The sequence below is a fragment of the Salmo salar genome, unplaced genomic scaffold (genome assembly GCF_905237065.1).
Source record: "Salmo salar unplaced genomic scaffold, Ssal_v3.1, whole genome shotgun sequence".
Classification (NCBI taxonomy): Eukaryota; Metazoa; Chordata; class Actinopteri; order Salmoniformes; family Salmonidae; genus Salmo; species Salmo salar.
Window position 1 is genome coordinate 25,905 of NW_025550922.1, and position 25,082 is coordinate 50,986.

Sequence of the window (25,082 nt, forward strand, 5' to 3'; positions counted from 1 at the left end):
GCATAACAACCTGAAGGCTAGTCATCAGAACCCCGTTCTCCAAGAGGGGGTTATGACCTTCCACCTCCTCCCCACCAGCAGCATAACAACCTGAAGGCTAGTCATCAGAACCCCGTTCTCCAAGAGGGGGGTTATGACCTTCCACCTCCTCCCCACCAGCAGCATAACAACCTGAAGGCTAGTCATCAGAACCCCGTTCTCCAAGAGGGGGGGGTTATGACCTTCCACCTCCTCCCCACCAGCAGCATAACAACCTGAAGGCTAGTCATCAGAACCCCGTTCTCCAAGAGGGGGGGTTATGACCTTCCACCTCCTCCCCACCAGCAGCATAACAACCTGAAGGCTAGTCATCAGAACCCCGTTCTCCAAGAGGGGGGGTTATGACCTTCCACCTCCTCCCCACCAGCAGCATAACAACCTGAAGGCTAGTCATCAGAACCCCGTTCTCCAAGAGGGGGGGTTATGACCTTCCACCTCCTCCCCACCAGCAGCATAACAACCTGAAGGCTAGTCATCAGAACCCCGTTCTCCAAGAGGGGGGTTATGACCTTCCACCTCCTCCCCACCAGCAGCATAACAACCTGAAGGCTAGTCATCAGAACCCCGTTCTCCAAGAGGGGGGTTATGACCTTCCACCTCCTCCCCACCAGCAGCATAACAACCTGAAGGCTAGTCATCAGAACCCCGTTCTCCAAGAGGGGGGGTTATGACCTTCCACCTCCTCCCCACCAGCAGCATAACAACCTGAAGGCTAGTCATCAGAACCCCGTTCTCCAAGAGGGGGTTATGACCTTCCACCTCCTCCCCACCAGCAGCATAACAACCTGAAGGCTAGTCATCAGAACCCCGTTCTCCAAGAGGGGGGGGTTATGACCTTCCACCTCCTCCCCACCAGCAGCATAACAACCTGAAGGCTAGTCATCAGAACCCCGTTCTCCAAGAGGGGGGGTTATGACCTTCCACCTCCTCCCCACCAGCAGCATAACAACCTGAAGGCTAGTCATCAGAACCCCGTTCTCCAAGAGGGGGGGTTATGACCTTCCACCTCCTCCCCACCAGCAGCATAACAACCTGAAGGCTAGTCATCAGAACCCCGTTCTCCAAGAGGGGGGGTTATGACCTTCCACCTCCTCCCCACCAGCAGCATAACAACCTGAAGGCTAGTCATCAGAACCCCGTTCTCCAAGAGGGGGGGTTTCCGATACCAGCTGCCCAGCATAGGACAACCTGTCATCAGCATCTGGCTCTGAGGAGCATTCCTCTGAGAAGAGACCTACCCCAAACTATTTAATAACATTCCATATTGTATTCTGTCTCTGTTGTCATTCAGTTAACCCAGTACTTGATTGAACTCTCTGATCTTCTAGAAGGATTTCTCATCGAGGCCTGCGGCAAGACCTTTCTACAAGAACACTTTCTACCCAACCACACAGCTACTCACCTATTCAAACGGTCTACAGTCACCATAGCGAGCAGTAGTGGGCCTATTTCTGTAGCTTGGACCTACTACCAGCTCGATTCAAACCAAGGAGCACAGTACCCATTCCAGGACCAGACAACAGCGTGTATATTTCAACGCCTTAGAGAGCTACACAGGCCTCTGGCAGCAAGTCACAGAGAGAGCATTACAACAGCATGTGGACAGCTACACAGGCCTCTGGCAGCAAGTCACAGAGAGAGCATTACAACAGCATGAGGACAGCTACACAGGCCTCTGGCAGCAAGTCACAGAGAGAGCATTACAACAGCATGTGGACAGCTACACAGGCCTCTGGCAGCAAGTCACAGAGAGAGCATTACAACAGCATGTGGACAGCTACACAGGCCTCTGGCAGCAAGTCACAGAGAGAACATTACAACAGCATGTGGACAGCTACACAGGCCTCTGGCAGCAAGTCACAGAGAGAGCATTACAACAGCATGTGGACAGCTACACAGGCCTCTGGCAGCAAGTCACAGAGAGAGCATTACAACAGCATGTGGACAGCTACACAGGCCTCTGGCAGCAAGCTTTTTGTTGCATGTTATTTCGGCATTAATACGTGTCACATATCAGTTTGCAAACAATGTAAAAAAAAAAGAAATAAAGCATTGAGTTAATAAAGCCGCGTACAAACATGGTCTCTTTTTTGCAGCTCAAAAATGCAGGTGTTTCAGCCTAGCTCAGTGACTTCTGTGGTGGGGGGGCAGCCAGCGGAAAATACGGAGCATAGGGGTTGTGTCACAGGCGTCGAAAGGATTAGACCAAGGCGCAGCGTGTAGTGTGCTCATGCTTAATTTATTTTATGAGAACACTTAAACAACAAAATAACAACGACCAACAGTTCCGTAAGGTACCCAGACTATACGGAAAACAAACACCCACAAAACCCAAAGAAAAACAGGCTGCCTAAGTATGGCTTCCAATCAGAGACAACTAAAGACACCTTCCTCTGATTGGAAACCATACTCGGCCACACATGGAAAATGAAACATAGAAACAGAAAACTAGAACAAATGCCCCTAGAAATGAACCAACCCCAAAACAACCCCCCTGCCACGCCCTGACCATTCTACCATGGTAAAATGACCCTTCTCACTGGTCAGGACGTGACAGGTTGGTAATGTTCTCTAGTTGCGCCGTGATTGGCTCAGTGTTCTGGCACTCATGGGAACACTAAGCCACTGTAAAATCTATGGGGCTGCCATAGAGTTACATCAGAAGTGCCCGTTCAAGAAGGCTCAAGGTCATAGGCCACAGACAAAATGAAGTCAAATCACGTTATATCTACAGTAGCTTTGGTGGACTGATCATGTCAACATCATACTTTCAAAATCTTAGCTTGCAAGATAGACAAGCAGTCATCATCATGCATCAAGTCGGCAATCTACTGTCAAATCCTTTTCAATCCATGTCATATGAAGAGAAATTATAGATAAAACGTATTGGTGCTCATCGTCCATTGGACATGAACATTACACAACAACTTGGAAATCTCTGACAACCCTGACAACCCTGACCACCCTGACAACCCTGACCACCCTGACAACCCTGACAATCCTGACCACCCTGACCACCCTGACAACCCTGACAACCCTGACAATCCTGACCACCCTGACAACCCTGACAACCCTGACCACCCTGACAACCCTGACCACCCTGACAACCCTGACAACCCTGACTATCCTGACCACCCTGACAACCCTGACAATCCTGACCATCCTGCCCACCCTGACTATCCTGACCACCCTGACAACCCTGACAATCCTGACCACCCTGACAACCCTGACAATCCTGACAATCCTGACCACCCTGACAACCCTGACAACCCTGACAATCCTGACCACCCCTGACCACCCTGACAATCCTGACCACCCTGACCACCCTGACCACCCTGACAACCCTGACAACCCTGACAATCCTGACCATCCTGACCACCCTGACAACCCTGACAATCCTGACCACCCTGACCATCCTGACCATCCTGACCACCCTGACCACCCTGACAATCCTGACCACCCTGACCACCCTGACAACCCTGACAATCCTGACCACCCTGACAATCCTGACCACCCTGACCACCCTGACAACCCTGACAATCCTGACCATCCTGACCATCCTGACCACCCTGACAACCCTGACCACCCTGACCACCCTGACAACCCTGACAACCCTGACCACCCTGACAATCCTGACCATCCTGACCATCCTGACCACCTTGACAACCCTGACCACCCTGACAACCCTGACCACCACGCACTGTCCGGATTTGACAGAGGAGGAAGAACAGAATAATGAATATGATGACTGAAGAAGAGGAAGAGAGACAGTGTTCCTAAGAGAACAGGAGGCTTGGATAAAATGGTGGTGTTGGGGGGAGTCACCGCTTCTGTAGGAACACAGACAGCTGATGTGCTGTGCACTGAAGTCCACAAGCAAAGGGAAAAGGTGAGAGGAGTAGAGTGCAAAGATGGGAGAAGGAGTTCTACAACGGGCAAAGTGATCCTTCTCGTTCTATGTGGCTGCTATGAAAGTGAACTGTGTGTTTGTGTGTGATACAGGGGTGTATTCATTCAGCCGATTCTGTATAAAAACATTTCTTAAACGGAATCAAATGAAACAGGGATAAACATACCTGAATTAATCCAACAGAAACTCTCGTTTGCAAATGTTGGACTAATGATTACACCCTATATCTGCTAGATGCAGGCAAGAGTGTGCAAGGCAGTATTGAATGTGTCACTGTCTGTCATCTTGATTACTCCAAATTTCTCTCGACCTGTGCACCCACGTTGTAAACTTTAACTCATAGGCTAGGTTGTAACAACCTCATGATGGCTATAGGGAACACTAGAGTATCATAACATGTAGTAGCCTAAACCTATTGATGTTACATTGAGCTGGGTGAATGGAATGTGAATGACAGTCATCCAATGTGCTGTGATAGGCCAAAAAACATTTGTCCTCCCTCCTCTGACATGTCACCGACTGCCTCTGATGTTGATGTGAATATTGCTGTGTGGGTGTGTTTGTGAGTGTGTGTCTGGCTGTGTGTCTGTCACTCCATCTCTCCTCTCTGCACTATCAGACCCCACCACAGGGGTCATAGTATAGACAGGCTGCACTACCAGACCCCACCACAGGGGTGATAGTATAGACAGGCTGCACTACCAGACCCCACCACAGGGGACATAGTATAGACAGGCTGTACTACCAGACCCCACCACAGGGGTCATAGTATAGACAGGCTGCACTACCAGACCCCACCACAGGGGACATAGTATAGACAGGATGCACTACCAGACCCCACCACAGGGGGCATAGTATAGACAGGCTGTACTACCAGACCCCACCACAGGGGACATAGTATAGACAGGATGCACTACCAGACCCCACCACAGGGGACATAGTATAGACAGGATGCACTACCAGACCCCACCACAGGGGGCATAGTATAGACAGGCTGTACTACCAGACCCCACCACAGGGTTCATAGTATAGACCGGCTGCACTACCAGACCCCACCACAGGGGGCATAGTATAGACAGGATGTACTACCAGACCCCACCACAGGGGTCATAGTATAGACAGGCTGCACTATATCAGACACCACCACCACAGGGGGCACAGCCATTGACTTTACAGGAGTTAGACTTTTTATTTAATAAAAAAACTGCAACAATAAATAAATACATATTGTACATCTAACATTGATTTATTGTGAGGTTTCACTACAATATTTCACCAAAGATAGTAAAGTAGAACTATTTTCTGGTTTTAATAATGATTGAACATTTTCCTCTTCCTTCTGCTGTGGTGGACCTCTCCTCCCCTCAGGACTACAGTGGTGGACCTCTCCTCCTCTCAGGACTCCAGTGGTGGACCTCTCCTCCCCTCAGGAAAGCAGTGGTGGACCTCTCCTCCCCTCAGGACTCCAGTGGTGGACCTCTCCTCCCCTCAGGACTCCAGTGGTGGACCTCTCCCCCCCTCAGGACTCCAGTGGTGGACCTCTCATCCCCTCAGGACTCCAGTGGTGGACCTCTGATCCCCTCAGGACATCAGTGGTGGACCTCTCCTCCCCTCAGGACTCCAGTGGTGGACCTCTCATCCCCTCAGGACTCCAGTGGTGGACCTCTCATCCCCTCAGGACTCCAGTGGTGGACCTCTCATCCCCTCAGGACTCCAGTGGTGGACCTCTCCTCCCCTGAGGACTCTACTGGGTGAGTATGTTTAACTCTGGGTATCATACCTGGGTTGTTAATGTGACACTAGACCATACTAGTGCACTGAGCTAAAGTCATTAGCATTAGCTCCAGGAGCTAACATGAATCTCCATGTCTAAGACAAGGTTCTCATCATTACAGACAAACTTTGTTCACTGAAATCACACCCAGTCTGTTGTTTGGTTATTCCACATCCAAATAATACATCATGTAATGTGAGTATACATCTCTACAGTTATAGGTTCTATAGACTGTCCCAAATAGCACACTATTGCTATATTCCTATTCCCTATGGCCCTGTTCAAAAGTAGTGCACTATGTAGGGAATAGTATGCCATTTAGGGATCATTAATAATGTTAGGTTGTGATAATGTTGCTGTAATGGATGTGTTTTGACCGTGGTCCCCTTCCTCCCTTCTACGTTCTGTACTGTAGGTGAGGGGAGATAGAGAGTATCAGAATTCTACATTCTAATTCTATCTCCCCACACCTACAGTACGGAACATAGAGAGTATCAGATTTCTACATTCTAATTCTATCTCCCCACACCTACAGTGCAGAACACAGAGAGTATCAGAGATCTACATTCTAATTCTATCTCCCCACACCTACAGTGCAGAGCGGAACATAGAATTAGAATGTAGATCTCTGATACTCTCTGTGTTCTGTACTGTAGGTGTGGGGAGATAGAGAGTATCAGAGTTCTACATTATAATTCTACATTCTATACTGTAGTTGTGGGGAGAGTATCAGAATTCTACACGAGAGATTATATGCCTTTGTCAACCTGAAGAATGCCAACATGGCCACTTGCACCTTGGAGAGGCTAAAGGTGAGAGGTGGGATGCAGCTAAAGGCTGTCAAATGCCTTCAACTATGTGAGTTGTGCTCTCAATTATTTATCTTGAACTTTAGGAGTTTGCACTTTTGGGACTGTGCTATTTGGTTCCAGTTTACTTTTTGGGCCATGCTGTTGTTTCCATTGCAATTTTGGGACTATGAAATTGGTTCCGTTGTACGTTTGGGACTATGCTATTGGTTCTATTGTACTTTTGGGACCATGCTATTGGTTCCATTGTACTTTTAGGACACTATTTATTTAACCTTAATTTAACCAGGCAAGTCAATTAAAGACAAATTATTATTTACAATGGTGGCCTGGCAAGAGGCAAAAGGCCTCCTGTGGGGACGGGGAATAAAAAAAAGAAGTATGACTAAACAAACAACACAGACAGAGGACCCTGGCAACAGCACAAACACAACAACAAAAAAATGGTGGTTGTGTGTGTGTTTCTATGTGTGTGTGAAGGCTTGTGTGGTGTAAAACAACAGGCTTCCTTACATAAGGCAATGCAAACTAGTGACATGGGGTGACAACTAGAAACAGCTACATGTCTCAACGACCTGTTCATCTATTTGTACTTTGAAATCCTCCAGACACCAGGTCCTGGAGATTTAGGTTGGCTTGTAGGGAATTCAAGATCAGGTCCTGGAGTTTTAGGTTGGCTTGGAGGGAATTCAAGATCAGGTCCTGGAGTTTTAGGTTGGCTTGTAGGGAATTCAAGATCAGGTCCTGGAGTTTTAGGTTGGCTTGGAGGGAATTCAAGATCAGGTCCTGGAGTTTTAGGTTGGCTTGGAGGGAATTCAAGATCAGGGGGCTGAATAATGAAAGGACTTTTTCCATGCTTGGTTCTAATTTTCGGTACTGTTAGCATAAAACAAGATTGAGATCTGAGTTTTTATGTGTTTTCATTTCATGCTAGAAGAGAGGATATGTAAAATGACAGTTTTCTTATAATGGTCTTCTGAATAAGAATGTACCAGTGTTTGAGCCTGTGTGTTGCTACTGATGTCCACCTGACAGCACTGTAGAGATCACAATGGAGAGTTAGACGTCTCTGCATGATACACAGAGTCAAGAGCCTTCAGTGTAGAACATGAGTCTTGCACATGCAGTTTGTTCACCTGTCCGGGGGGGGGCAGATGGAAAGCACCAGGCTGGTGATTAGGTACCCAGACCACTAGACTTAGAGAACCCCTACCTCTCCTCAGCGGACCAACTCTATAGGCCTCAACACCTCATTCTCCCAGTACACCTCCACAGGGTACGGACATCCATCTGTCTGTCAAAACATCATTATGAGATATTCTAAGGTGTTACCAATCAACTCATATAAACTTATGAAATGTACAAAGTGATGGAAGGAGGAAGCAGAAGCACAGATTTGTGCTCCGTTTGTAGTCCTCTGGCACAGACCACAGATCCCAGACAGAACACTAGACATATATAATGAGTGTGTGAAGTGTCAATCAAAGTGAAGAAGAGTGCACCTCTGATTTCCTTCCCCCTCGGCATGAGCTGTGAAACATGTCATCATTGATGTCAGATGATGATGTCATCATTAGAACTTGAAGGGATCTTTGCCCAGTGAACCTCCTCTATGATGACCATGTTGTAAACACTAAGGGGGCTGACATCTGTTGTTATCATGTGTTTTACTGTGTATGTAAACTCAGCAAAAAAAGAAACGTCCTCTCACTGTCAACTGCGTTTATTTTAAGCAAACTTAACATCTGTAAATATGTGTACGAACATAACAATATTCAACAACGGAGACAAACTGAACAAGTTCCACAGACATGTGACTAACAGAAATTGAATAATGTGTCCCTGAACAAAGGGGGGGTCAAAAGTAACAGTATCTGGTGTGGCCACCAGCTGCATTAAGTACTGCAGTGCATCTCCTCCTCATGGATTGCACCAAATTTGCCAGTTCTTGCTGTGAGATGTTACCCCACTCTTCCACCAAGGCACCTGCAAGTTCCCGGAAATTTCTGGTGGGAACGGCCCTAGCCCTCACCCTCCGATCCAACAGGTCCCAGACGTGCTCAATGGGATGGAGAACCGGGCTCTTCGCTGGCCATGGCAGAACACTGACATTCCTGTCTTGCAGGAAATCACGCACAGAACGAGCAGAATGGCTGGTGGCATTGTCATGCTGGAGGGTCATGTCAGGATGGGCCTGCAGGAAGGGTACCACATGAGGGAGGAGGATGTCTTCCCTGTAACGCACAGCTTTGATATTGCCTGCAATGACCACAAGCTCAGTCCAATGATGATGTGACACACCGCCCCAGACCATGACGGACCCTCCACCTCCAAATCGATCCCGCTCCAGAGTACAGGCTTTGATGTAACGCTCATTCCTTCGACGATGAATGCGAATCCGACCATCACCCCTGGTGAGACAAAACCGCGACTCGTCAGTAATGAGCACGTCCTGTCTGGTCCAGTGACGGTGGGTTTGTGCCCATAGGCGACGTTGTTGCCGGTGATGTCTGGTGAGGACCTGCCTTACAACAGGCCTACAAGCCTTCAGTCCAGCTTCTCTCAGGCTATTGCGGACAGTCTGAGCACTGATGGAGGGATTATGTGTTCCTGGTGTAACTCGGGCAGTTGTTGTTGCCATCCTGTACCTGTCCTGCAGGTGTGATGTTCAGATGTTCCGATCCTGTGCAGGTGTTGTTACACATGGTCTGCCACTGTGAGGACGATCAGCTGTCTGTCCCGTCTCTCTGTAGCGCTGTCTTAGGCGTCTCACAGTACGGACTTATTGCCCTGGCCACATCTGCAGTCCCCATGCCTCCTTGCAGCATGCCTAAGGCACGTTCACGCAGATGAGCAGGGAGGGTCCCTGCTTTTGGACCCTTTTGGTGTTTTTCACAGCCAGTAGAAAGGCCTCTTTAGTGTCCTAAGTTTTCATAACTGTGACCTTAATTGCCTACCGTCTGTAAGCTGTTAGTGTCTTAACGACCGTTCAACAGGTGCATGTTCATTAATTGTTTATGGTTCATTGAACAATCATGGGAAACAGTGTTAAAACCCTTTACAATGAAGATCTGTGAAGTTATTTGGATTTTTACAAATTATCTTTGAAAGACAGGGTCCAGAAAAAGGGCAGTTTCTTTTTTTGCTGAGTTTATGTATGGTCTTGTGACTGGACATGTGACCTGAATGTGTGACCCCTTGTGATGTCACTGTGAGACTCACTGCTAGCCTGATGCCATAGGGTGCCTAGTAATTGCCCCTACAGGAGATAAATAAATGCTATTATTGAATTGAATTACAATTGAATATATATTGCAGTCAACTGCCTGCGCTCACAAACATGAGTCCTTCTCCTTTTTTAACTAAAGGGGTACTATAAATCAAAATCAAATATCTAAATGACCCATGGTACGACCACCTTAAAACAATTCATATGTCAGCTAGTAGAACCCCCCAAACGGTTTAGACTTTTAGATGTTCAGAAACCCAGTGTCAGAGGGAGCAATGTCCAGCACCTAAACACACAAATCAAATCAAATTGTATTAGTTACATGCGCCAAACACAACAGGTGTAGACCTTTCTGTAAAATGGTTAAAGACAAGCGCTTAACTAACAATGTAGTTGTTTTTATGTAAGAAAATAATACAAAATGCTATAAAAAAAGATCACACAATAAAATAACAATAATGGAGCAGCAATAAAGATTATTCATTGTCATTTAAAGGAAACACGAATCATGCAGACACAATGGGACACAATAATCCCAGACAGACAGACAGACTTAGTTATATGCATGTCAGGGTTCACTTTGGGTCCGTTGTTCTGAAGATCAGTGAGCTGAAGACACCTCTTTCACACAAGAACACACTGGAAACTCAGAGCAGCTTGCCTTGGCATTGGCATAATGACAGCTCAATGTTGTCTGTTGTTTCTAGCTAGCTAATGTTGATAGCTAAATGTTAGCTTGTGAGCTAGCTAGTTAGCTAACTATGGGGTCTTGCTGTAATTCAGCGGCAGCGCATCGTATTGTTCACAATCCAGTCCATTCAGAGTAGCTGTGTTGTGCACAAAAATTATTGTTTTATCGCTGAATAACAGCAGCTTCATGTAGCTAACAAGCTAGCTGAGCTCACTAGTTCACTCAATTCAAACACCAGTTCAACATAAGTACCAATAACACAGTATTTTTATGTGCGTGACTGTTATATTCTATATATATTTTTGACATTTTCTACCTTCTATTTTGTACATTTTCATCACACTTGTAGGGACATTTGAAGCCTGGAAGCTGCAGTAATGTTGAGATGTCAGTAGGGAGAGCTCTAGTCTAGAACACTGGTACCAATGATACTCCCCTTTCATCTGTTCTGGAACCTTCAGTACCAGCTGATGAGGAGTGATGGGAATGGGTCACATTTTGTCTCTTGTAAAACATGTAGGCCCACTCCTCAAATAAAGAAATGTAACTACAGTATTCTGACTTTAGACCATTTTCTATTTAGATACAGTAACATCCCTTATGTGATATGCTGTTGCTGCATGTTAATGACCAGACTAGGCTACTTTAAAATGTGTCAACCACAGAACTCACACAGGCTACGCCTGCTTCTACTAACACTTACAGTAGACTACTTCTTGTTTCCACGCATTGACAGTAAGTTGACTAACTGTTCAAGACCTCTCCCCTTCACTTCACTCTGTAAGTACACTTGATGATATCTTGGAATATAGTTTTAGTTTTGATGTTTTTAGCCATACATGAAATTACTTCCTGTGTCTTTGTACTTGTTGGTTTTTATTGAACTGTATTTTGGTTGTTACATCAGGGCCTGTATTCATAAAGTGTCTCAGACGGTCCATATAATTATGATCTAAAAGGCTAAACTGATCCCAGATCAGCACTCCTACTCTGATACACTTTGTGAATACTGATCCTGGACTGTGGTTTCATGTGTTTAGTTTAGTTCAGTTTATTCAATTGCATGTTTAAAACATGTTCAGTAGAGTAGAGTATGCCAGTAATACCCAGATCTCCATTCAGTAGGGTCATGTTCACTGTCAAAGTATAACAGGGTCAAGAATAACTGTGTGTGTGTGTGTGTGTGTGTGTGTGTGTGTGTGTGTGTGTGTGTGTGTGTGTGTGTGTGTGTGTGTGTGTGTGTGTGTGTGTGTTTACAAAACATTTACATTGTTTTGGAGAGCAATAGTGGTTTATTCACCTTCAATATCATCATCATGTCTGTACAAAATAAACACAGACACTTTCAGAAGGAGCAATGTCCTGTTACATGAAATATTATTTATTGCCATTTTAAAACACATGATGCAGACACAATATGACATCATGGATGTTTGGAGTGTTGAAGGTAGTTCCATCAGCGAGGGCATTCCACTCCGGAACACAGAAAGATGGAACATACCGGAATGTTCCATGATTGATAATATTACATCTCACAGTTAACAAGTTCAGATTATTTGTTGATTTAAAGCCTTTGTCCTTAGATGAATATCCACAATTTTGTCCAATGAGTAGTTAGAGAATAGAATACATCATTGTTTAGTGAGAATGTGATGTCATATGTTTCTTGACCCCCTAACTAGTGTCAAACTATCCCAGGTAGGAAGAGAGGGGTGAGGGGTGGATGGGAGAGTGGAGATCCAATGGAGAGGTATCGTTTACCCCCCTGACAGCCCCATTGAGTCTGTTTTTGGGATAGAACATGGGGAGGGGGCAGTTGGGGTAAATATTGGCGTCCCTTCAATAGGCCACACCCACAAGAAGTGTCACTAAATGACGTTGTTGAACAGATGCATGGACTGCATGATGTAATCATCCTGGCCTGGAGGCAGGAAGGGACAAAATGCACAACGGGTAAGAAGCAGCTGGAGAGAAGGTTTAATTCTATTTCCATGTATCTCTTTCCTCCTAGAAATCCTGTTGTATAAGAACCCAAAGTGAACCGGAGGGCCTTGTTGTGGTCACAATAACAACCCTTTGTCAGACATCCCTGTGGTCCTTCACACATTCCTGAGTCAGTACCTAGGGATTAGTAGAGGTCATCCAGACCGTTTTTACATGTATAAACAGCTGGATCTCGTCTGAGTGGTTAGCTGACAATGCCGAGACCCGCTACGTACTTAATGCTGATTGGTTTAGGTTCTGTCCACTATAGTGCTGTCTGGTCAGAACATGGTGTTGAGGCCCGTCACTCTACTCTTGATGGTCACCACCACCACATACATGCAGACACAGCTGTTTCCATTTGAATATATTTTATATTATTGTGTGGTTATATTCGCTGGTCTCAGACTTCAGTAAGGAACTGCATGTCAAAAGTCTGTCAGCAACACAACACCACTTCTCAAGACTAAAGATGCCATGCACTAACTAAAGGTGAGGGGAGGCGGTGTCCTGCAGCGCATCCAAGCACCCTGATTGGTTGGATGAACACCGGGTGCAAAGGGTGATTGACAGGGATGCAGGCCAGTCAAGTTGAGAGGGCACGCAAATGCACACAGTCATACCAGGCCCATAGGGCTCTGGTCAAAGGTAGTGCACTAAATAGGGATTATGGTGCCATTTAGGACGCAGTCAGTGTAACAGAATGACAGTGGCATGGTGTACTACTACAAACATGTGTTTGTGTGCTTCAATGTGACTTTGTCGAGTAGCCAGTGTTGTGTTTCACCATTCTATCTGATGTATTGTCAGTTTGTAATGTTGTTATTAGTCCAACATTATTGAGGACATTATCATTAGGATGGTGCAGTAATGTTGAGATGCCAGTAGGGAGAGCTCCGGTCTAGAACACTGGAACCTTCAGTACCACTTTGATGCAGCTGATGAGGAGTGTAAATTGAATGGGTTTGTAGAAAATAAGGAAAATCTAATGAAAGGCGTAGACCATGAAATGCTTACTTACAAGTCCATGGAACTGGCCAACAGTTAGCAGCATACCACCCTGCATCCCACTGCTAGCTTGCTTCTGAAGCTAAGCAGCGTTCACCCTGGTCAGTCCCTGGATGGGAGACCAGAAGCTACTGGAAGTGGTGTTGGAGAGCCAGAAGGAGGCACTCTTTCCTCTGGTCTAAAAATATACATCCCAATGCCCCATGGTAGTGATTGGGGACATTGTCCTGTGTAGGGTGCTGTCTTTTGGATGGGATGTTATACGGGTGTCCTGACTCTCTGTTGTCACTAAAGATCGCATGGCACTTATTGTAAGAGTAGGGGTGTTAACCCTGGTGTCCACTGCTAAAATTCACAATCTGGCCCTCATGCCACCTAATCATCCCCAGATTTGAATTGGCTCATTCATCCCCCTTTTAAATATTCCCCAGGTTGTTGCTGTAAATGAGAATTTTACCTACCTGGTAAAATAAGGCTTAGATAAATAATAATAAATATATAGAACTTTGACCTGTTCCATGTAGAACTGAGAGGGGCAAGGCAACACATTCTAAGATATTATAAACATTCTAAATAGTAGGCTATATTAAACACATTCTAAGATATTATAAACATTCCAAATAGTAGACTATAGTAAACACATTCTAAGATATTATAAACATTCTAAATAGTAGGTTATAGTCAACACTATTCTGACGTGCTTTTCTGCACGTCATGCATGTTAGTGTCTTACAGAACTGTCCTTTCCTTCCTCTTTATCAGCTACTTGTGTTCTGACTACTTTAAATACAGTATGTATCAACCACAGAACTGACACTTACTAGCAGTTCACACTCACTACCAGTCAGTTGACTCACTGTACAAGACCTCCTCTCCCCTTCACTCTGTAAGTACTCTTGATATCTTGAAATATAGTTGTTTGTTTTTAGCCATAAGTCATGTACTCAAGGGTCTCAGACTTGGAGTGCTGATCTAGGATCAGGTCCTGCTGGTCCATATAAATATGATCTAAATGGGAAACTAATCCTAGATCCTAGATCCTATAAAAGGTATGTGTGACTTGTTGTGTAGTCTCACAGCTTGGGGATAGGAGCTATCATTCAACCTGGTGGTAACTGCCTTGCTCAAATTGGCAGATTTTTCCACCTTGCCAGGTCGGGGATTTGAACCAGCAATGTTTCAGTTACTGGCTCAACTCTCTTAATCGCTATGCTACCTGCCGATATCGCTGACACAGACCATATTACCAAACTATTATAATGATGTTATTTACACACCATCCACTCAAGGCTGTGGTGATGATGTGTTGTTATACTGCATCCCAAATGACACCATATTCCCTATAGAGTGCACTACTTTTGACTAGAGCCCTACCTGCTGCCCCTGATGGTATGTATGTAGTTATTCACCAGCTATAGAGTGAGTTGTTGTTTATGTTTCTAAGACTGCAGGGTGGGAGATGCAACAATGGCCTTGAGAACAGCAGGAAGTGTGTTGGTGGTCTTTCTCTGGTCTGTAGCAGGTATGGTCTCATTCTTATCTTTTAGTTGCTCTGTTTAATAATCTACAGACATTTCTAAAAGGATAAGAATCATAATGTTATTCTGGTGTGTTCTGTTAGGAATCTCCACTTCACTTTAAATAGTTATCTTTCACACCTCACTGAGTGATGCTTATCTCTGGTTTCCATTCACACTCAAATCAGCAACTACAACAACAAAGTGTGGACAAACCCTACCTTCAGTGTGAGCCAATAGACCTTGTCTTCATTCTGATACCATTGTGTTGTGTGACTGTGTTTCAGTGGTACTGGGTCAGAATGGCTGGAGTGTGACTTACACCACTCAGAGTATCTGTACCTTGAAGGGGTCAACAGTGGAGCTGTCCTGCTCTATCAGATATCCCAGTGGTACAGTCACATCAACCGTCTGGTTCACTAAATGGGGGACTGGTGTAGAACCTGAAGATCTAGGTCAGGACCCAGAGTATGCAGGTCGTCTGGAGTATCATGGGGATAAGAAGAATGGTCACAACCTGAGAATCACAGACCTGAGAGAGAAAGACTCAGCTACGTACAAGTTCAGATTTATAACAGATCAGACTGGAGGGAAATATACTGGCGAAGTCCTGGAGTCTCTCTGTCTGTCACAGGTACAGTAACATTCTATATACTGGTGATCCTGGAGTCACTCTGTCTGTCACAGGTACAGTAACATTCTATATACTGGTGATCCTGGAGTCTCTCTGTCTGTCACAGGTACAGTAACATTCTATATACTGGTGATCCTGGAGTCACTCTGTCTGTCACAGGTACAGTAACATTCTATATACTGGTGATCCTGGAGTCTCTCTGTCTGTAACAGGTACAGTAACATTCTATATACTGGTGATCCTGGAGTCACTCTGTCTGTCACAGGTACAGTAACATTCTATATACTGGTGATCCTGGAGTCTCTCTGTCTGTAACAGGTACAGTAACATTCTATATACTGGTGATCCTGGAGTCTCTCTGTCTGTAACAGGTACAGTAACATTCTATATACTGGTGATCCTGGAGTTACTCTGTCTGTCACAGGTACAGTAACATTCTATATACTGGTGATCCTGGAGTTACTCTGTCTTTCACAGGTACAGTAACATTCTATATACTGGTGATCCTGGAGTCACTCTGTCTGTAACAGGTACAGTTACATGCTTTATACTGCTAGTCTGTTGAATTAATATCTACTGTCCATTTCGGTCTAGAAATTGGATTTGTATGTATGAAACAGATTGAAGAATGAAATGAGTATGAGAATGTCTTGCATCATGTGATTAAACTATGAACAGGTGATTCAGGGTATTAATGTTGTGATCTACTCCAGCTCTGCAGGTGATGGTGACTCCAACACGGTGGGCAACGTCAAAGACACTGACCTGTATCACCACCTGTACTCTGACTGGTAACCCCACCTACATCTGGTACAAGAATGGACAACATCTAGATGAGAGCACCTCCCCCCAGTACAAAGACCTTGTCTCCAGTAACTATGACGACAGTTACTCCTGTGCTGTAAAAGGCCATGAGGATCTCCACTCTCCTGCAGTGTGTGAGTGTTTCTTTAATTAACAATACCGTACAACCTCTGTGTGTGTTGGTTTCACTATGTAATATTAGAACTGTTATCATTTCTAGAAAGAACTGAGAATATAATCCAGTTGTCCTCTTGTTTTGTCACTGTGTTTCAGGTGTTCAGGATCAGGACTGCAGCAGAGTAACTTACACCAAGAGGAGAATCTGTGTCTTGAAGGGGTCAACAGTGGACATATCCTGTACTTATGTTGGTTATTATTCCACCACATCAACATTCTGGTTTAGAAGTGATAAGTCGACCCCTGAAGACCTAACCAGAGACCCAGGGTATACAGGTCGTGTGAAGTACACTGGAACATACAGAGGTCCCTTCATCCTGAGAATCACAGATCTGAGAGAGGAGGACTCAGCTGAGTATCGCTTCACTTTTAAAACAGACAACTTTGAATGGGGTCATAGTTTCCCAGGAACAACTCTGTCTGTCACAGGTAATACTACACTGTATGATACAACTGTAAATCATATTGAATTACAGGAGAAAATAAATGAACCATCCTGTTAACACAGAGGTGTATGTGGTTTTATACATATTGTTTCAGGTCTGCAGGTGAAGGTGACTCCTGCTGCAGAGGGACAGAAGACACTGACCTGTATCACCACCTGTACTCTGACTGACAACCCCACCTACATCTTTTACAGGAATGGACAGAATGTACAAGATACCTCCTCTCCCATGTACTCCATCAGCAGTGAGGATGCAGACAGTTACTCCTGTGCTGTAAAAGGCCGTGAGGGTCTCAGATCGTCTGCAGTGTGTGAGTACAGTGCAGCACAATAGTACAGTATTCTATTTGATTTGATTTCTACTTAGCAAGTATCATGCACTCATGCAAAATAGACATGCCTTACTTTATCAATCATTTTACAACAAAAATATTTATTTTACTAATTGTTAATACTACTTTGACAAAATGTTTGGTATTTTACATCAGATAAACCAAAGAAGACCTCAGTGTCAGTCAGTCCCTCTGGTGAAATAGTGGAGGGCAGTTCAGTGACTCTGACCTGCAGCAGTGATGCCAACCCACCTGTGGACAAATACACCTGGTACAAGAAGAATGGAGCTTCACTGACAGGATCTGAAAAGACATACAATTTCACCACCATCAGCTCTGAGGACAGTGGAGAATACTACTGTGAGGCTGAGAATAAATGTGGACGTCTCAACTCTTCTTCTGTGTCTGTAGACGTTCAGTGTTAGTACACCTAACCTCATCTTTTGATTAGAGGATCAAATTTAAATTCATATTTCAATAACAAGTAAAACACTATTTAAAACAATGTTGTTACATATTGTCCACCAGATGACCCAAAGAACACCTCAGTGTCAGTCAGTCCCTCTGGTGAAATAGTGGAGGGCAGTTCAGTGACTCTGACCTGCAGCAGTGATGCCAACCCACCTGTGGACAAATACACCTGGTACTTTCAAAATGAGACTTTTCTAAATGGATTTGGACAGATGTACAACATAAGTAAGTTCAAGTCTAAGGACAATGGACATTACCACTGTGAGGCCTGGAATGGAAGAGGATCTAGGAACTCTACAGCTCTGATGATCATTTTATCAGGTGAACTTTCATCTTCAATATTTCAATACAAAATGACATTTCATGCTCATCTTAATAATTATACATTGGCTTATCAGACTTTGTTTTATAGTTATATATACGTTGAGATTAGATCAGAGTTAACAAATTTGTTATTGTCGGACTATGTCGTTTATAAAAGCCAGTACTAATGTCATCCATATTTTATTATAGAGAAACAGACCTCAGTTCTGAATGCTGCTGTAGGAATCATAGTGGTTGTTCTGGTTCTCATCCTCTGTCTCTCTGGACTCATGTGGTTCAGGTGAGTGAGAAGGGAAAATTGATATTTGTATTATTCTTTCACCTTATCACTCTGATTTGTTATTAACTTCATTCATTTATTCATTGGCCCAAAGCCCTTAACTACTAAACTATATTAGAAACATATCAACTTCCACTAGAGGTCAGTAGAGAGCAGAACTCACTCTTTCCCTCTTTACAGGAGATCCACAGGAGGAAGTGATGCCACAGCAGACACACAGGTGATTATATCAGTTACACCAGGACCCCCCACACCCACACACACAACTCATCAGGCTTTGATTATAGGAATGAGTTACATGAGTTACAACTCCATTTTCATTAATTTACTGTGTCACGACAGTCTCTTTCATACTATTTTAATTGTTATTTCTCTCTATCTCTCTCTATCTCTCTCTCTCTCTCTCTATATATATATATATATATATATATATATATCTATCTATCTCTATCTCTCTATCTCTCTCTCTCTCTCCACAGAGTGTCCGTCCTGACTGTAACAGTGACATGTACACAGGTCTGAACATGAGGACCATGTCCCCTGACTATGACACTCTGGCAGTAAGTCTCTTATAATTCATTTTGATTGTTTGTTAGTGTGTTTGTTTTATACAGTACTTGAATATGTATAGAGACAATTTTAGAAAGACTAGTGTCTCAATGAACTCATGCATTTCCTCTCTCCAACTCCATCTTTCTCTCTCTCTCTCTCTCTCTCTCTCTCTCTCTCTCTCTCTCTCTCTCTCTCTCTCTCTCTCTCTCTGTCCACAGAATGTCCATCCTGACCCTACCAGTGACCCCAACAGTGACATGTACACACCTCTGAACATGAAGACCAGGTCACCAGAGTATGACACCCTGGCAGTAAGGTGTGGGGTGTGTGTGTGTGTGTGTGTGTGTGTGTGTGTGTGTGTGTGTGTGTGTGTGTGTGTGTGTGTGTGTGTGTGTGTGTGTGTGTGTGTGTGTGTGTGTCCATAAACATTTTAAAGGGAGTGCTAATTCAGTATATCTTCTTTCAGAATGTGAGGGGAATCTCCCTCTGAAGAGAAGCACCACAGAACCTGGACTGAAGAGAAGCACCACAGATCCTGGACTGAAGAGAAGCACCACTGATCCTGGCCTGAAGAGAAGCACCACAGATCCTGGCCTGAAGAGAAGCACCACAGATCCTGGACTGAAGAGAAGCACCACAGAAGCTGGACTGAAGAGCTACTGTTCCAATCCAAAGCTAGGCATCACACCTCTATTATCTTGCTATCATATCTAGATGGTTTTCCAGACCATGATCTTTAACTTTTGAGTAAATGCTGGAATATACATTTTATTATTTTATTATGATAATTATGTATATTGATGATAAATGGGTTATGCTTCTGCTTTTTTTCAATGGGATTTTCCCATTTCCATATTTTTCTTGTGTACTAATCTGTTTAATATCTATAGTTGAAGTTTATATTTCTGATCTTTTTCAATGGAATTTTGCCATTTAGGGATTTATAACATCAATAGTCCTACTTTCCTCAGCAACTAATATGGATAATATTGATAAAAGCTTTTTAATATTTTTAGCTTTTGGGCCAAGTTTCTCCTGAAGTGTTTAATGATGATTTACTTTGTATTGCTGTCATATATTATTCCACATTTTATATTTGGGGCGGCAGGTAGCCTATATTGGGGTGGCAGGTAGCCGATATTGGGGTGGCAGGTAGCCTATATTGGGGTGGCAGGTTGCCTATATTGGGGTGGCAGGTAGCCTATATTGGGGTGGCAGGTAGCCTATATTGGGGTGGCAGGTAGCCTATATTGGGGTGGCAGGTAGCCTATATTGGGGTGGCAGGTAGCTTATATTGGGGCGGCAGGTAGCCTATATTGGGGCGGCAGGTAGCCTATATTGGGGTGGCAGGTAGCCTATATTGGGGTGGCAGGTTGCCTATATTGGGGTGGCAGGTAGCCTATATTGGGGTGGCAGGTAGCCTATATTGGGGTGGCAGGTAGCTTATATTGGGGGCGGCAGGTAGCCTATATTGGGCGGCAGGTAGCCTATATTGGGGTGGCAGGTAGCCGATATTGGGGTGGCAGGTAGCCTATATTGGGGCGGCAGGTAGCCTATATTGGGGTGGCAGATCGCCTAGTGGTTAGAGCGTTGGACTAGTAACCGGAAGGTTGCAAGATTGAATCCCTGAGCTGACAAGGTATAAATCTGTCGTTCTGCCCCTGAACAAGAACAAGGCAGAACAAGACTGTTCCTAGGCCGTCATTGAAAATAAGAATTTGTTCTTAGCTGACTTGCCTAGTTAAATAAAGGTAAAAAATATTATGCAATACGATATTGTTTTTTTATTTAAAAAAATGTAATCAGTCCATTACATACATTTAAACATTTGCAGTTTTTTACATTTTATATTAATTATAATTGTATATTATGTAATGCTATATTGTTCAGTGTCATGATATCACTTGTTTTGTCATCACATTTTTCATTATTACGTACTTTATATACGTTAAATACATGTTTACCTTTGCAGTTTTTACTGTGTGGTTTAGTGTCAATACAGTATAAGCATCATGTTGTAAACAAGATCAACATTTAAGACAATAAATACATAGATTATTTGATTAACTAATTATACACTGATTCATAACTATTTCCACTCAGCTCTTGTTTCTTGTATTTCTGCCTATTAGACACATGATGGTGGCAATGAATCATTTAACCATGAGTGGCTAGGCCAGCGTTTCCTAAACTCAGCTCTAACAGCTATGCTACCCGCCATAGTATAGACAGGCTGCACTACCAGACCCCACCAAAGGGGCATTGTATATGCAGACTGCTCTACCAGACCCCACCACAGGGGGGCATTGTATAGACAGACTGCACTACCAGAACCCACCAAAGGGGGTATTGTATAGACAGACTGCACTACCAGACCCCACCACAGGGGTTATTGTATCGACAGACTGCACTACCAGACCCCACCACAGGGGGTATTGTATATACAGACTGCACTACCAGAACCCACCACAGGGGGTATTGTATAGACAGACTGCACTACCAGACCCCACCACAGGGGTATTGTATATACAGACTGCACTACCAGAACCCACCACAGGGAGCATAGCCATTATTAGAGGAGTTTGATTTCTGATTTACCCAAAACACTACAACAATAATGAAATACATGCTGTACATGAAATACATGCTGGACCTCTCCTCCCCTCAGGACTCCAGTGCTGGACCTCTCCTCCCCTCAGGACTCCAGTGGTGGACCTCTCCTCCCCTCAGGACTCCAGTGGTGGACCTCTCTCCCCTCAGGACTCCAGTGGCGAACCACTCTCCTCCCCTCAGGACTCCAGTGGTGGACCTCTCCTCCCTCAGGACTCCAGTGGTGGACCTCACCTCCCCTCTTGACTCCAGTGGTGGACCTCTCCTCCCCTCTTGACTCCAGTGGTGGACCTCTCCTCCCTCAGGACTCCAGTGGTAGGCCTCTCCTCCCCTCATGACTCCAGTGGTGGACCTCTCCTCCCCTCAGGACTCCAGTGGTGGACCTCTCCTCCCCTCAGGACTCCAGTGGTGGACCTCTCCTCCCCCTCAGGACTCCAGTGGTGGACCTCTCCTCCCCTCAGGACTCCAGTGGTGGACCTCACCTCCCCTCATGACTCCAGTGGTGGTCCTCTCCTCCCCTCAGGACTCCAGTGGGTGGGTATGTTTTAATTCTGGTTATTCCACAGTATATATTCCTACAGTTATAGGTTCTATAGGCTGTCTCAAATAGCACCCTGTTCCTATATGCATTGTATTTTGACTGTGGTCACCTCCCTCCCTTCCTCTCCTACATTCTGTACTTTAGTTGTGTGGAGATATAATTAGAATGTTGAACTCTGATACTCTCTATGTTCTGTAGTTGTGGGGGGAGATAGAGAGTATCAGAGTTCTACATTCTAATTCTTTATTCTGTACTGTAGTTGTGGGGGGAGAGAGAGTATCAGAGTTCTACAAGAGAGATTATGTGCCTTTGTCAACTTCAAGAATCCCAACGTGTCCACTTGCACCTTGGAGAGGCTAAAGGTGAGTGGTGGGATGAAACATAATGCTGTCATATGCATTGAACTATGTGAGATGTGCTATCAATTTTTTAGCTTGACCTTAAGGAGTGTGTACTTTTTCGCGACCATGCTATTGGTTCAATTGTACTTTTGGGACTATGCCATTGGTCCCATTGTACTATTGGGACTATACTATTGGTTCCACTGTACGCTTAGGACTGTGCTATTGGTTCTATTGTACTTTTGGGACTATGCTATTGGTTCCATTGCACTTTTGGATAATCTTTATTTAACCAGGCAAGTCAATTAAGAACACATTTTTATTTACAATGGCGGCCTGGCAAGAGGCAAAAGGTCTCCTGTGGGGGACGGGGACTTAAAATAAGGCAATACAAACTAGTGACATGGGCTGACAACTGAAACAGCTACATATCTCAATAACCTGTTCATCTATTTGTCCTTTGAACTCCTCCAATGAAGGACATTCTAAGATCAAGGGGCTGAATAATGAAATGAAAGGACTTTTTTTCATGTTTGGTTCTAATTTTCAGAACTGTTAGCATAAAACAAGATTGAGATCTGAGTTTGTATGTGTTCTCATTTCATGCTAGAAGAGAGGATATATAACATGGCAGTTTTCCTTAAATGGTCTTCTAAATAAGAATGTACCAGTGTTTGAGCCTGCGTGTTGCTACTGATGTCCACCTGACAGCACTGTAGAGATCACAATGGTGAGTTAGACGTCTCTGCATGATACACAGAGTCAAGAGCCTTCAGTGGAGAGCATGAGTCTTGCACATAAATAGTATCACTGTCCAATACAGAGAGAAAAGTACAACGATTCAACTCCTTTCTGGTGGCAAATGATAAACAAGCCGGTAATAAAATCCAATGCAATGTTATTGGTTTCATTGTACTTTTGGGACGAATGCTATTAGTTCCATTGTACTTTTTGGGACCATGCTACTGGTTCATTTGTATGTATTTGGACTACGCCCTGCGGTTTGTCTTCCTGTCCAGGGGGTGGAGCTGGAGAGTACCAGGCTGGTGATCAGGTACCAGGACAGCCAGTATTACAACAATATAGAAATACATACTGTACATCTAATAATGATTTATTGTGAGGTTTAGCTATGTTTCACCAAAGATAGTACATTAGAATGACTCTCTGGTTTTACAAATAATAAGTGCACCTTTTCTTGTACTTTTGAGACTAATCTATTGGCTCCATTTTACCTTTTTGGGACAATGCTTTTGGTTCCATTGTACTTGTGGGACTTTGCTATTGGTTCCATTCAAAATATTTTGACTGTTGCTGCTGTTTGTCCTCATGTCCAGAGGGTGGAGCTGGAGAGCACTAGGCTGGTGATCAGGTACCTAGACCGCTGGCTGTAGAGAACCCCTCCCTCTCCTCAGAGGACCAACCCTATAGGCCTCATCACCTCCTCAGCCTCCCAGTACGCCTCCACAGGGTAGGGAGATCCATCTGTCTGTCAAAACATCATTATGAGTTATTCTAAAGTGTTATCAATCAACTCTCATAAACTTTTTGAAATGTACAAAGTGATGGAAGGAGGAAGCAGGAGCACAGGTGCAGGTGTTTGTGTTTTGATACTGTTTGTCTCTCTCTCCCAGGACCAGGAGGATGGCTCCCATCAACGGTGACAGTGTTTCTTCTGAGGACCACCGGCTGTTTCTATGGTGACAAATGTCACCTCAAACACAAGCCTGACCGGAGAGAGGAAGAGACAGGAAACCATGGCAACCCTGACCACCACACAGTGACTGGATAGTAGAGAGGAAGGAGAATGATGAAGATAGAAGAGGATGAGGGGACCGTGTCCCAACTTTAAAAGGAACAGGAGGTTTGGGGGGGAGTGGTGGATTGGGGGGACAGAACACTAGACATATAGAATGACGTGTGTGAAGTGTAAATCAAAGTGAGAAGAGTGCTCCTCTGATTTCCTTCCCCCTCTCCCTCGGCATGACTGAGAAACATGTCATCATTGATGTCAGATGATGGAGATGATGTCGATGTAGATGAGGAGATGTCATCATTAGAACCTTGAGGGGATCTTTGCCCAGTGAACCTCCTCTATGATGACCATGTTGTGCAAACACTAAGGGGGGCTGACATCTGTTGTTATCATGTGTTTTACTGTGTATGTATGTATGGTCATGTGACTGGACATGTGACCTGAAAGTGTGACCCCCTTGTGATGTCACTGTGAGACTCACTGCAAGCCTGATGCCATAGGGTGCTTAGTAGTTGCCCCGACAGGGACAAATAAATGCAATTTTTTATTGAAACAATTGAATATGGGGCATGTTCCAGGCAGACTAAATTGCAGTCACCTGCCTGCTCTCACAAACATATAGTGTCTCTTTTTAACCAAAGGGGACTATAAACTCAAAATCAAATATCTAAACCATGGTAACGACCACCTTAAACCAATTCCATATGTCAGCTAGTAGAACTCCCCCAAAACGGGTTAGGATTTTGTGATGTTCAGAAACCCAGTGTCAGAGGGAGCAATGTCAGCAGCTAAACACACAAATCAAATCAAATGTATTAGTTAATGCGCCCAAAACACAACAGGTGGGGAACTTAC

General features: G+C 44.4%; 1 protein-coding gene across 1 annotated transcript; it reads left to right on the plus strand.

Annotated features, from left to right (window-relative positions):
* The first annotated feature begins 15,615 nt into the window (after nucleotides 1–15,615).
* LOC106601622 (B-cell receptor CD22-like) lies at nucleotides 15,616–18,267 on the plus strand. Its single transcript, XM_045714022.1, has 7 exons — nucleotides 15,616–15,647; nucleotides 16,308–16,532; nucleotides 16,672–17,004; nucleotides 17,116–17,331; nucleotides 17,509–17,772; nucleotides 17,881–18,144; nucleotides 18,257–18,267. Exons 2-7 carry the CDS (start codon nucleotides 16,319–16,321, stop codon nucleotides 18,265–18,267), a joined length of 1,302 nt encoding a protein of 433 aa, XP_045569978.1. The 5' UTR covers nucleotides 15,616–15,647; nucleotides 16,308–16,318.
* The last annotated feature ends 6,815 nt before the right edge of the window (nucleotides 18,268–25,082 follow it).